At 45.3% G+C, this 13814-nt stretch overlaps 1 protein-coding gene across 1 annotated transcript; it reads left to right on the forward strand.

The window, feature by feature from the left end:
- Nucleotides 1–225: 225 nt before the first annotated feature.
- Nucleotides 226–10220, forward strand: CUNH1orf50 (chromosome unknown C1orf50 homolog). Its single transcript, XM_037500720.2, has 5 exons — nucleotides 226–304; nucleotides 400–515; nucleotides 5505–5591; nucleotides 6360–6491; nucleotides 6835–10220. The coding sequence occupies exons 1-5, from the start codon at nucleotides 226–228 to the stop codon at nucleotides 7018–7020; spliced, it is 600 nt and encodes a 199-aa protein (XP_037356617.1). The 3' UTR covers nucleotides 7021–10220.
- Nucleotides 10221–13814: the final 3594 nt, after the last annotated feature.

The raw sequence follows: 13814 nt of genomic DNA on the forward strand, positions 1-13814 counted from the left end.
GGCAGGCGGGCGGGCGGGCGGGGCCGGGCAGGCGGGAGGGCGGGCCCGGGCAGGCGGGTGGGCGGGGCCGGGCAGGCGGGTGGGCGGGGCCGGGCAGGCGGGAGGGCGGGAGGGCGGGAGGGCGGGGGCGGCTCCGCGCGCAGGGGCCGGGGAACGCGAGCCCCGCCCACGGCCCGCGCGCACGCCCTTCCGGCAGGGGCCCCGCAGGCCGGGCCGGGCGCTGTCATGGAGGACGCCGCGACTCCCCGGCAGGCGGAAGGCGTCGCTGGGGGCCCCGGAGCGCCGTCGGCCGCGGGGCGGGGAGGTACGCGGGGGGGGCGGGGACGCCCCCTGGGCGCGGCGGGGCTCGCGGGAGGCCGGGCGGGCGCTCACGCTCTGTGTTCCCCTTGTGTGTCGCAGCGGCGCTGGTGCAGCTCACCTCGACCCCCGGCGGCCTGGCCCTGGTGAGCCCCTACCACACCCACCGGGCGGGGGACCCTCTAGACCTCGTGGCGCTCGCAGAGCAGGTGCAGAAGGTGAGGAGGCGCGGCTGCGGAGGAGATAACCGTCTTCTTTCAGGTAGTTTAGCCCTGCTGCTCACGCCTCCAGCTGACAGCCGCTCCGGGCGGGTGGCGTTTGCTCTCGGCCGTCTCCGCTCGGACACGAGGATCTGATTGTCTTTGTGAGTGCGTGTCTGATCTCCGAGAGCACGGAGAGGCTCCTTCGGCTGCAGCTAGAGTGCCCATAATCTCCAGGGATGGGCAGTTTTGCACAGCACTTTGTGTGTGTGTTTTTTAAAGATTTATTTATTTATGCATACAAGAGCTGGGGTACAGGCCAGAGGTGCAAGGGGGTGAGAGGATTCACCAGAGACAGAGCGGGGAGCAGAACAGGCAGACCAATGAAATACACTGCTGAGGGGAGCAGCGGGTGAGACAGGAGAGGTCTACTTTGCCGTGTGGTTTCTCTCTGGCTGGCCGGGGATCGAACTCGTGCTGCAGAGGCTGCGGATTGCTTCATATTGCAGCGCTTAACCCCTTGCGCCACCAGGGAGGCCCTTGCACAGCACTTTGAATAGTCCTTATTTAATTCGGGCTTTAGGACGGTCCTGTGAGGTAGGCAGTGCACATGAAGAAACCTTTCAAGATAACTCTAACCCAGACTCCGCAGGCATGCCTAGTCCACTTATTTAATTTATTATTTTTTTAAAGATTTATTTTATTTATACAAGAGCTGGGGTACAGGCCACATGTGCAGGAGGGTGAGAGGATTCATCAGAGACAGAACAGGGAACAGAACAGGCAGACTGACCAAAATACACTGCTGAGGGGAGCAGAGGGCAAGACAGGAGAGGTCTGCTGCACCATATGGGTATCTCCTTGGCTGGCTGGGAATCGAACCCGCGCTACAGAGGGTGTGGACAACTTCACAGCGCTGCGCTTAACCCACTACTCCACTGGGGAGGCCCTAGTCCACTTCTTTTAAACTGCTTCTCATCAGGTCTTTATTTGTTAGCTAAGAGTTGTAGAATTAAACATCTTCTCAGAGGGTAAGAACTCTAAGTTTTGTTCTATGTCCTCAGTGGACCCAGTATTCCCAAGCCCAACATTAATTTAGGCATTAATTGTCAGAGAAGTAGAGTAAGTAGGACATTCAAAATAATGGGGAAAAAACACTGGAACTTTGCATCCAGGAGTTTTTAACCCACTTTGCATATTAACTTACATTTTGACTTTTGGCAAATTGCTTCTTTCTGGACCTCAGCTTCCTTATTTGTCAAATAAAGGATTTAAACTGAGAGTTTCAAGATCTGAAGTTCTGAAAAATCAGATTCCATTTAACCTCTTAACGGTCCTTACTATTGTAGAGCCATTTTCAGTATGGACAGGTACTGAGCCCTGCTGCTTTAGAGTTTATGCTAGCCTTACATTCTTGTATACACCGCCACACTTGACCTTGGTTTAAGGTCTTTATTTCCCTCTAAATACTTAATAATTAATGAGCTAAAATTCTCTCACATATACATCTCTGTACTTCAGTTGATTTTTAATTAAGAAAAATTCAAGCACTTAGGAAAGCTCCTTTGACTCAAACCTTGTGTCTTCTTTCTGTTGGGGCGGGGAGCAAAGTACAGGTTTTTTAGGAGAACGTCAAGTATCTATTTAATCTGATCACTCTTATTGGGAGAGTGGCTGCCAGGGACAAGATCTTAGGTAAACATTTTCGTGGGTTACTGAGTGACCATCCTGTTTATTACATGATCTGAAACAGAAAGAACTGCAGTTTTTGTCCTTCAGCCTATAATCTAGTAAAATATAGAAAGGATGCATTATTGTGCTGTCTCCATTTTCCCAATATTATCAGTCTTTGCGAAGCTGAAGAAAAACACTGTACAGACCAAAAAAGTGAATCAGGTACACTGTGTACTAAAATGTACCTTCTGGCAGGACTGACCTCTGACAGGCCACCTAGGTAGTAACGTGTGTTCAGAAAACTTGGGAGGCCTAGTATTAAGGCATGAAATTTGGAATCATTGATCTGCATTCAGATCTTCAACTGCTGTTTACTAAACTGTGAAACCTTGGACAGGTTGCCTTATCTCTCAAAGTCTAATTCCTAAAATAAGGTAATGAGGATTTCTCTAACTTCAGCCGTGTTGTGAGGTTTAAATGAAATGATGGACGTGAAGGGTCTCAGAATGGTTTGGTGCCAGGATTTGTGCTTAGGAATTGCATATATCCTTCTCATTTCTGTTAATTACTTAGCCTCCTTTATTTAAAAGGAACAGATTTGCTGCTTAAGAAAAGAGAGATTTGTTATAAGGCCACTCCTGACCTGGAACCACTTTAACTCTGGAAACTACTGACTTTCTCATTGACTAAATGGCACTGTTGTCCTTGGAACAAATGCAAATTCTTTTACTGTGGGGTCCTACCCTCTTAACTTGATTCTGTACACACCCCCTCACTAACTACTCTTCAGCAGCACTACCTCAGAAATGCCCAGAAACTCCTTCAGTTTTTTTGCATGGTGGGTCCTTTCCTTTCATCTGGACTCAAGTTAAATGCCACATCCTCAGTGAGACCTTCTTGTCTATAGAAGACTATACCCCACCCCATCCAAATGACTTATTAAATTGAATTTGAATGCCTTTAGGCTACATAGGACTTCCATTCCTGCAGTTCTCATCACTCCCTTATGAAACAGGTTACTTCGTTCATAGGTTGTCTTTGATCTGCTTTTACCACATAATTATGGTTATTTCCTTCATAATAGTACATCATTATTCCGAGTACATATAATAGTAGCTTTAATTATCTTTCTTCCTGGGGTCTGTACTACTCACTAGAGCTGTGCTGTACAATAACAGTAGCCTCTAGCTGCCACATGTGGTTCTTAGAACGTATGGTTAGTGCAACTGAGTACATTAAAAATTATGTACAGTAATCCCCCCTTATGCCTGGTTTTGTTCTGAGAGAGACCACATTCACCTACCTTTTATTATAGTATACTTGTAAATTATTTTATTATTAGTTGTTGTTAATATTGGTGTACCTAATGTATAAATTAAAATTTATCATAAGTATGTGTGTATAGGAAAAAACATAATGCTTATAGGGTCCATTGGTTGCAGGCATCCACTGAGGGTTTTGGAATGTATCCCCCACAAATAAAGGCAGATTACTGTAATTTAATTTGAATTTTAAAATTTGCTAATTGATTCAGTTATTGGAAACTTTTAAATATATTTGAAACAATTTGAGTACGTGAGTCAACTCTTTCAACTAAACTTTATGAAGTCTGAATATCGACTAGTGGGCCTCCTCGGTGGCGCGGTTGAGCGCTGGGTTGCGAAGCTGCCCGCAGCCTCTGCAGCGCCAGTTTGATCCCCGGCTGCATCCCGGCCACCGGTGGAGGGTCCCACTTGCGCGCAGACCTCTCCTGCCGCCCGCTGCTCCCCTCAGCAGTGTACTTCGGTCCTTCTGCCTGCTCTGCTCCCCTCTCTGGCTCTGGTGAATTCTCTCACCCTCCCGCGTTTCTGGCTGTACCCAGTGCTTGTATAAATAAATAAATAAATCTAAAAAAAAATTTATAAAAAATAAATAAATATCGACTAGTATTTCCAGTGAAAATTTAGCATCCAAATTGATAGGTGGTGAGTATAAAATAGACATTTAATATAAAGTGCTAAATATCACAGGTTTTTATAATTACATTGGAATTAATGTTTTTTATATGTGGGGTTAAATGAAATATTAGAATTAATTTTGCTTATTTCTTTTTACTTTTAGTATGGCCACTAGAAAATTTAAAATGACACATGCAACTTGTTTCATATTCAATTTTTTTTAAGATTTATTTATTTATGCATACAAGAGCTGGAGTACAGGCCAGAGATGCAGGGGTGAGGGGATTCACCAGAGACAGAGTGGGGAACAGAACAGGCAGACTGACTGAAGTACACTGCTGAGGGGAATAGTGGGCAAGTCAGGAGAGGTCTGCTGCGCCATGTGGGTTGCTCCCTGGCCTGACAGGGATTGTACTTGTGCTGCAGAGACTGCGGATTGCTTCATAGTGTGGTGCTTAACCCCTTGCGCCACCAGGGAGAACCCTTGTTTCATATTCTAAAGGGCAGTTGCATTAGACTGTAGTCTTGCTGTCAGGCGGACCTTTCATACTACCGGAAGTCAATAAACTTTTCTTGAAAGTGAGCTGGAAGTTTTGGACAGATTTCTAATATCTGAGTGATGATCCTTCCCAACATATGAATTGGTTACCCAGTTTATCCTAGTTTTGAAAATTATTTAATCCATTTCCAGCCATTTTAATTGCCTGGTTCATGACAGATAGTACTCTATATACATTGTAACTTTGTTTGAGGTCTATGTCACAGTGTTAGAATGAAAACACATTAAGTAAACCATTAGGAATGAAATCGTAGTTTAAAATATAACTAGGTGTAATGTGGATGATTCAACGAGGTAATGGTCAGATGGATGGATACTATCTGTAGCCTACATTTCCAGCAAGTGATAAGAGTCCTATCTAGTGTGTTTGGATTTTCACTATAAGGCCCATCCATGATTTCAGATATGTTTAAAGTTGAGAAAACAATTGGACATCTGAGCCTGATTGTGGGGTTTATGGGACAAATAGCAAGGGGAAAATGTATTAGATGAAAGAGAGGGCATAGTTAGTAAATTTGGTGGGAGGAGAGTGCAGGTGATGCTGAAGGATCAGACAAGTTCAGAGTGACTTAAGTGGGAAAGACAGAGAGCGGTGAGAAACCAAAGAAGGAAGCCCTAATTCTGTGGCGTGCGGTCATGTGAGGGTAGGCTTCTCATAGGCAGTGCTGCTTGATCTGAGCCACAGGGTGGGTGCAGTTCATGGGGGAATGTCGAGGGTGGGAGGGATATTTAGGCATAAGCAAAGATGTTGCCATCACTCTTCCCATTGGGATCTAAGTAAGAACATCTTAGTCTTACCCTTTCTCGACCCACAGTTAGGTTTTCTCTTCTCTGTAGGCTGATGAATTCATCCGAGCAAATGCCACCAACAAGCTGACAGTTATAGCTGAGCAAATCCAACATTTACAAGAACAAGCCAGAAAGGTAAGTAAAGGGTCTTGTTTTCTTTGTTTGGTTCACAGCTTTGGCTGAGCTTGCTTATGGTGATTGTAACTTACTTGTTTGTGATACCTCCTAGACATGTACAAGTGTTGAGCAAAATACACTTAGCCCAAGAGGTTAAGTGTAAGTTTTTCCCACTGGGAAAAACTTTAGTGATGTAGAATGTTTTGAGAGTAAAAAAATATCTTATAAAAGAAACGTTCTTGGGCCTCCCCTTTAGCGCAGCGGGTTAAGCTCAGCACTGTGAGGCTGTCTGCAGCCTCTGCAATGCTGGTTCTATTCCCGGCCCACCAGGGAGATACCCACATGGTGGGGCAGACCTCTCCTGTCTCGCCCTGCTGCTCCCCTCAGCAGTGTTTTCAGTCCTTCTGCCTTTTCTGTCTCTGGTGAATCCTCTCACCCTCCCATGCCTCTGGCCTGTGCCCCAGTGCTTGTATTAAAAAAAAACAAAAACAAAAAACAAGAAACGTTCTTATTGTAGAAAAATAGGAAAGAAATTTAAAAACCACTCAAAACCAGTGATGATCAGCATTTTGAAATGCAGTTCTTCTAAAGGCATTTTTACAGCATAGCAGCATAGTCTAATTTTTGTCCCTTCAGAATAATCTGGATCCCAGCAGTGATTCATTGCTATGGGGGTGCCACATCCTAAGTGTTGAGCAGTTTCCAGATTTTGATTAGGATGACCCCCCCTCCCTTACTGGACTGTTAGCTCCAGTACCTAATTGGTTACATCTCTGCGGCTCTTAGGTATTGGAAGATGCTCACAGAGATGCTGATTTGCACCATGTAGCTTGTAATATAGTGAAAAAGCCTGGCAACATTTACTACCTTTACAAGCGGGAGAATGGTCAGCAGTACTTTTCCATTATTTCTCCAAAGGTAAGAATATTTATCTCTTGCACAAAGACTCACTGTAGTCTTTGAGAAATTCTTGGCATGTATGTGTGAAAATGGAGGCATAGGGGTTGGTAAATGGTTTCCTAGAAACTGGAAAGTCATATTTTCCCAGACATAACTCTAAAAAATATACTTGTGCTTAAATTATTTCATAGTTATTATGTCTGTTAAGGGAGATCTTTGATGTGTAATATAATGATTTCCAAAGATGATTCTGGCTGGTCTGAAGTGAAAAGCCAAAAAGAAATTTGTGGCATAATTAGGGAATGAGCGCAGTGTCTTTATCTCCTACCCTTATCAGAATGGACTCCTTTGCCTTCTCTAGGAATGGGGCACAGGTTGCCCACATGAGTTCCTTGGTGCCTTCAAACTGCAGCATGACTTGTCCTGGACTCCATATGAAGACATTGAGAAGCAAGATGCTAAAATCAGCATCGTGAGCAAGTTGCTAAGCCAGCCTGTGGCCCTGCCTCCATGTGCTGAACCCAACCTCCAGGGACTGACCCACTGAGTGTGGACTCTGACAGCCTGTTCTCACAGCAAGGACCTGCCGCCGCCGCCTCCTTGCCCCTCTCTGCTTTGATGGGAGCAGCGTGAGAATTGAGGGCATGTTGGTGAATCATGATCTTCTTGGAGCCTGCGTGAATGTAACTGTTGTCATTGTTAATCACTTTTGGGTGGGATGGTAATGATCCACATCACTCTTTGGGGATCCTTTCTGGGCCACAGGTACCTACCCGGGCCAGTGTATTCTCCCCTTCTCTTTTGTTGCCATCTGTTATCCACAGAAGTCAGAGCATTAGAAAAAGAAGAGTTTCTTCTTGCCACAAACAAGTTGGCAATTCATCTGCTGAATAGGGTGATTTTAGTCTTTATGTAACTGGAAGTGTTTAAGATTAGGGCTGGGGCTATTTAGCAATTAGTGCAGCTTCAGCTTCAGATTGATGTGGAACAAGAATGTTGGTTCGAGGAAGATTATAAACAACTTCACTTGCCTGGACTAGAGAGTGTGATGCTGATAAGTCTGCACCACCGGAGAGGTTTGAGCTGCCCTTTCTGTCTAGAGTGACTGGAAAGCCTGAGGCAGCAGCAATGGCCAGAATTTGGGAGGGTCAGCTTCTACACTCACAGAGTTTTAGACTTGGAAGATAAGTGGTGTTGGTTGTAGATACCACTAAGCACTGTATGAATGCACTCAGTAGCCTCGCCAAGGAGGAGGTTGAGTCCAGCAGCAGCAGCAGAGGAGCAAATTGTGTACACGACTTCTTTAAAATATTATGAAAAAGAAACTAGAGCAATAGCTGAGAAACCAGAAAAAACATCCATCCTGTTAATTATAAGTTAATTCACACTGAAACTCAGTTTGACCTGAAATATTCAGGAACTTAGAACTGAGGCTTTTTGGCTGATTACTCTGTTCTGCTCTGGCTGGGCGCTTGTGAGACTCTACCTCGTTTTCTGTTTGTTCATAAGTTTTAACTAACTTTATAGCCAGGCTGTACTTCCTCCAGTACCATATAATCTTTAAGAACATACTTTAATGGGTTGAGAGATGTGTAGTTGAAACCATAGTTGACTAAGTTCCTTTCCAGGGATGGATGTATGTCGTGCTGATCTTCTTGATGATACCCTAACCCCCTCCTGGTATTCATGGCCTCACTTTATAAGCCAGGCTTCTTGTGAGTTATACATGGCCTGCAAAGTCCGAGCGTAAGATAGGGCTTGAACCTGACAAGGTCCCACAGGTGATGTGGGTGACTCAATTCACAGGGCAGTGTTCTGCTGAGCCTGCTGCAAAAGCCTCAGTGGGCTGCTGTGGGACACACACACATACATCCCACATTAGCCGATTCTGACTTCAGAAAGCACCCCAGGTTTTCAGAAGGTTCTGAGCTATATGTTAATGACACATTTTGTGTAGGTGCTTTATTGCTGCATAAATTACCACAAACTTAATGACTTAAAACATACTTTTTTTTTTTTTAATAAGGGAAGAACTTTCCATCTGTTGATACTAGGAAAGTTAACATTTGATTGTCTTTTGGTGTTTCTTTCTTTTTTTTTTTTTAAAGATTTATTTATACAAGCACTGGGTACAGTCAGAAGCGCGGGAGAGTGAGAGAATTCATCAGAGCCAGAGCGGGGAACAGAGCAGCCAGAGTGACGAAATACACTGCTGAGGGGAGCAGCCGGCGCAGCAGGAGAGGTCTGTCGCGCCATGTGGGACCCTCCCCTGTGGCCAGGGATCGAACCGACGCTGCAGAGGCTGCAGGCAGCTTCGCAGCCCAGCGCTCAACTGCTGCGCCACCAGGGGAGGCCCAAAACATACATTTATTATCTCATAGTTTCTGTGGACCAGGGGTTCAGCTTTACTTAATGGGGTCCTCTGCTTCAGGGTTTCTCACAAGGCTGCAATCAAGTTACTGGCCAGGGCTGGATTCTCATCTGAAGGGAGACTCAACTGGAGAAGGATCTGCTTCCCAGCTCACTATATTGTTGGCAGAATTTTCTTCCTCAAGGGTTGTTGGGCTGAGGAGCTCATACTACTGGCCAGAGGCTGCCCTCAGTTCTCTGCCACATGGGTCTAGGCAAAATGACAACTTTCTTCATCAAAGTCAGCAGGAATGAGGGTCTACTAGCAGGATAGAAGTTTTATACTTATGTAGTGAATTTTTAGTTATTTATAGCTGCATAAAATTGCCACAAATTGTGGGAGTGACACAATACCCTGAATACCATGTATTCTATTGCTTAGAAGCAAGTCACAAGGTCAGCCTATACTCAATGGAAGGAATTACATAAAGGCATGAACACTAGAAGGCAGAAATCATTGAATCATTGAAAAGGTCTTATTATCACTCACTCTTTCTGTCACAGTGCACAGTGAGGGAGAAAGGAAGGTCTGGGGTAAAAGGCAGTATTACAAAGTGGTTAAGCATGATGGTGTTGAAGTCACACATCTGGACTTGCCTCTCAAGCCTGACAAAGTAACCTCCCACTTGGTATCCCTGCTTCCTCCTCTCCAGTCCTTCCTGTGTATGTCATCAGCTTGATGTTCTGAAAATGAAAATCTCCCTCATTCTGGACATTGAACACTGGAACAGAAAAACTGATTCAAAAGAGAAAACTTCCTTCTGTTCAATAATGTGCACTCCTACCCTGGCCACCAGGGTATATCATTGTTCTTTTCACAGTTAAGCAATCACAAAGCTTAGGGAAAGTGGATATAGCATCTCGGAATGGGGAAGTAGGATCCAGTAATACAATAACCATTTTTCATTCACTTATCCATCTATCCATCAGACCATTTCCTGAGATTAGGTACATTGTAGGTTTTGGGTTCTGGAGAATAAACACAGATGAGTAAGACAGACCTCTGTAAAGATCTCATAGTCCTATAGCATATGAAAGCAAGTCAAGTTAAGCTGACAACATGGTAGAAGAAGGGCTATGACAGGTATACATGGAATATGGGGTCCTGGGGAGGGGTGCCTGACATCTTGGAGAATTTGGCAAGACTCCTTGGAGTAGCTGATACCTGCTTAGATGTAAAAAAACAAGATAAAGCTTGTTTCAAGCCTACAACCTCCCTCTCTAGGGAGAATGTCTTTGGGGGTTGAGTTAGGGTTTATTTTTGGATGGAGTTTACTTGTGAGTAGAGAAAAGGATTTCCACTTAACAAGCCATATCAACCAAAGTAATCTTGACAATCAGGACGGGGGCGGGGGCGGGGGTGGGGGGTGAGGAGATGTTTGTGCTAGAAAACTCTTTGCTTTTCACAGCTAAGAGATAGGTAAGTGAAGGATGGGATGAAAATTGATTCCAGACAAAAAAATAAAATGTGAAGGATGTTGACAAGGCAATATGACACTTGGGGGATTGTAGCCAGTTTAATGTGAAGAATTTTGCCAAGGGTGATGTGAGAAGAGCTAATTAAGGGATTTGGGGTAGGGTTTTGGTAATATTGCCCTTTTAGAAACCTCATTTTGGCAGCAAAAGAGGGGTGGAGCAAAGACCATCAGCGGCCTCCATCCCTAGTCCAGACGAGATAATGGAGATCTGAACTGAGATAGCAGTGGTGGAATGAGGGGCCTTATTTCATCAATTTAAGGTGTACTTTTCTTTCCTCATATTTTAATACTTCTGAAACTTGGATGCTTCTAAAAGATGACGGCCCATTATAATATAAGTGGCAGCATATTTTTCTTCTTAGAATTACATATAAGAATGATGTGTCTTTGAATGGTATGTTAGATTTGATGAAATACGGTATTTTGAAAGTATAATAGATTGCTGTCTTGTTATCTAATAAGATGTGGGAGGATGAGTGAGAGAAGGCATCTTAGATAATGCCTGAGTACCAGCTTTAGTGTCTGTGGGTGGTGGGGATATGCTCAACAAAATATAGAAGAGGACCACATCCTGATGCTTTCCAGGATGATTAGCAGGCTATATTTGCTGCAGTAATCCACCTTGCTGGGTGTGAGTAACACTCCCTTTCTCCTCCCCTAAGGGTCTGGAGGGAGGAGAAGAGGATTTGCTGGTGTCAAATTGTCAGTCACTAGGTGTCAGTTTCAAACAGTCCTGTTGGATTTAAGTCTTATAACCATAACGCCATTTTAGCCAGTTAAGACTGTTCTAGAGTGTCTCGATGTTGAGATGTTAAGAAGTTAAGCTAGAAAAGTGATAGAGTAATGTGTATATGGGCTACTGTAGGAGTAGTTCACTTGAAAGTTCGGTGAAGAGCCTACAGAGGGTGTTATCAAGACCCAGAGGAGTTCAGTAAATACCAAAGGCCTCTTCTCATACTGACAACACCTCAGTCTTTGATTCCTTTCTTTGGATACCAGTCAGCCAGCCTGTCTCCAAAATACATCTCAAATCTAACTGCTGCTCACCACCCTTACCACCATACCCTTAGTCCAGGCCACCAGCATCTCTTGCCTGGACTTACACAGTAACCACCAAACTGTCCTCCCTGCCTCCATTCCCAGCCTCTGTCAGTTTGTCTCCACAGAGACTGTCAGCATCATCTTTTAAAAAATATGAATCCGATCATAACACTATATAAAAATGACCCAGGATTTTATCATTACACTTAGAATAAACCCATACTCCTTGCTAAGATTCTGTGTGACCTCACCGTGTTCCTGCAGACCTTGCTGGTCTCACACACCAAGTTCACTCCTGCTTCAGGGTCTCGTGCTTGCTGTCCCATCTGCACAGAACATTTCCCCCAAGATCTCTGCACCCTTTGCGTCTTCTCATTTAGCTCCTGCTCAGATATCAATTCACTGATTACCCTGTCAGAAATACCAGCTTCTCTCAAGTCAGAATAACTTTTGACTCTGCTCTGTTTTCTGTAGCACTTATCACAGCCAGGAATTTATTTCCCACCTTCCCCTATGCTGGAGTGTAAGTTCTATAGGACAGAAGCAGTGTCTGTATTGTTTACTGCTATGTGCCTAGCCCCTAAAACAGTGCCTGGATGGATGGACAGATGGACACCTGTAGCTCTGCAAAGGACCTAAGTCAGTGCAACTGACGGATATACTCTAGTCACATGTGTGATTTAGAAATCTTAACCTGTTTACTTAAACAGGTGAGATTAATAATACATTTGCTGTAACCCAGTATATCCAAAATATAACTATTACATTTCAACCAACTACACAGAAAATAGTGAGTTAGCATACATTGTTTTTTTTTTTAACTGTTGAAATTCTGGTGTGTATTTCATGTGTACAGCACATCTCAATTCAGAGTAGCCACTTTTCAAGTGCTCTGGAACTGTGTGGTTCCTGGGAACACTAGTAACTAACCCCCACCCATTGCAAACCCTGTGAGAAGATGGTAAAGTCTGTAAGGCCATGCCCCGGGGCTAGTAGCCCAAAGTGCTGGATCCTACACTCTTCTTTCCCCTTGTGCTTGAAGAGAGAGGCAAAGGGTCCCTTGTTCTCCCACCTCTACCTATCCCCCTTTGCATGCCCCCGGCCCTTCGCATGCCCCCCCAACCCCATGTGCAGGGATGAGAATGTGGGGCAGGTATTGGAAATGGGGCCTACCCACTACCAACGAGTTTCTCCCTGAAGCACGCTGTTCCTGCAGCTGCCCAGTCTAGACACTCAGCCACTCTGACCTCCTCTCCTCGTTCACACCAGGGATTCCAGCTCCCAGCTCCCTAGGCTGACCACTGCCTCTCCTTCCTTTCTGTTGCTGTCCAACAACATACAGCCTTGCGCCAGCCACCTCCTCTCTCATGCTGTCTTACAGATTCGCCTTCCACCCTGGCTGCTGGAATAATCTTTCTAAACCAGTGACCATGTAACTTCCCTACTTAAACCTTCTGTTTTTGTTATAGGACAGGGAGAGGGGCAGCCCAAGCCCCGCAAACCTGCCTATTCTAAATGGGTTCTGCCATCTGCCGCATCAACACAAAACATAGGAGACTTTAATGAAAAGGAACTTTAATAAAACTAGGAAACAATACAGGTAAGGCAAAGAATCTAGTTTCTAAATCAAGCACCCAAATTTACCCGACCCCTCGTGGGTAAAAGTCCATCCAAATGGGATTGGCCCAGAGCAAGGCCCCAAGGCCTGCCACAAGTCTAAAGCATCTTCCAGTGGGGACCCACCCACTAGGGTCACAACCGGACAAGCCCGGAAGGAAAAGAGCAAAATCAACATCAAGATAAAAGCTGCCATTGTCACCTCCCCACAGGTCTCACCCACATCTGTGTCACCCCGTCCACGACCAAAAGACAAGCGCAGTTTCTTCACGTGTCTCTAGGCTCCATGCGCCTCCTCCAGGTCTCCTGGCTCCATCCTGCTTCCTACCTCAGTCTCTTCTTCAGCTTCTCCTCTTCCTGCTCAGCTCCACTCTCCCTTGGGTGGGGCAGGGAACCCCCTCTCCTGGGGACCACCCTGTTACATTTTCAGGACAGAAGGTAAACGACTTAGCCTGTGATTTGGTTAACAAACATTGGGATGGAGTGGGGGTGGGAAGGGTTACTATATACCGAAGCTTTCTTACAGGCACAAAGACACAATGAAACAAGCTCAGGAAAAGCCCTGCCGGCCAGAGCTTACATTCTAAGCATCCATGGCCTCTGGATCCAGCATTCCTCTACAGCCCAATCTGCCCCAAGTCACTTCTGCCCCCTCTCTCAAGGAGCACTCGAACCTCTTCACCTGCCAACCTTCCCACATTCTCCCGATGGAGACCCTAGATGCCTCCTCCCAGAGTCCTCCATTCCTGCGAGTCCCCTGGAAGACCTAGGGACCCCCTGCAAAGGAGGCCCCTCC

Source organism: Talpa occidentalis, unplaced genomic scaffold (genome assembly GCF_014898055.3).
Source record: "Talpa occidentalis isolate TD23 unplaced genomic scaffold, MPIMG_talOcc4v2.1 talOcc4.9, whole genome shotgun sequence".
Taxonomy (NCBI): Eukaryota; Metazoa; Chordata; class Mammalia; order Eulipotyphla; family Talpidae; genus Talpa; species Talpa occidentalis.

Bases quoted from the DNA above. Each gene is read 5' to 3' on its own strand.
- CUNH1orf50 (XM_037500720.2), top strand. From the start codon at position 226: ATGGAGGACGCCGCGACTCCCCGGCAGGCGGAAGGCGTCGCTGGGGGC. The intron at 516-5,504 runs GTGAGGAGGCGC...TCTTCTCTGTAG, and splicing joins TCGCAGAGCAGGTGCAGAAG to GCTGATGAATTCATCCGAGC. The intron at 6,492-6,834 runs GTAAGAATATTT...TGCCTTCTCTAG, and splicing joins TTTCCATTATTTCTCCAAAG to GAATGGGGCACAGGTTGCCC.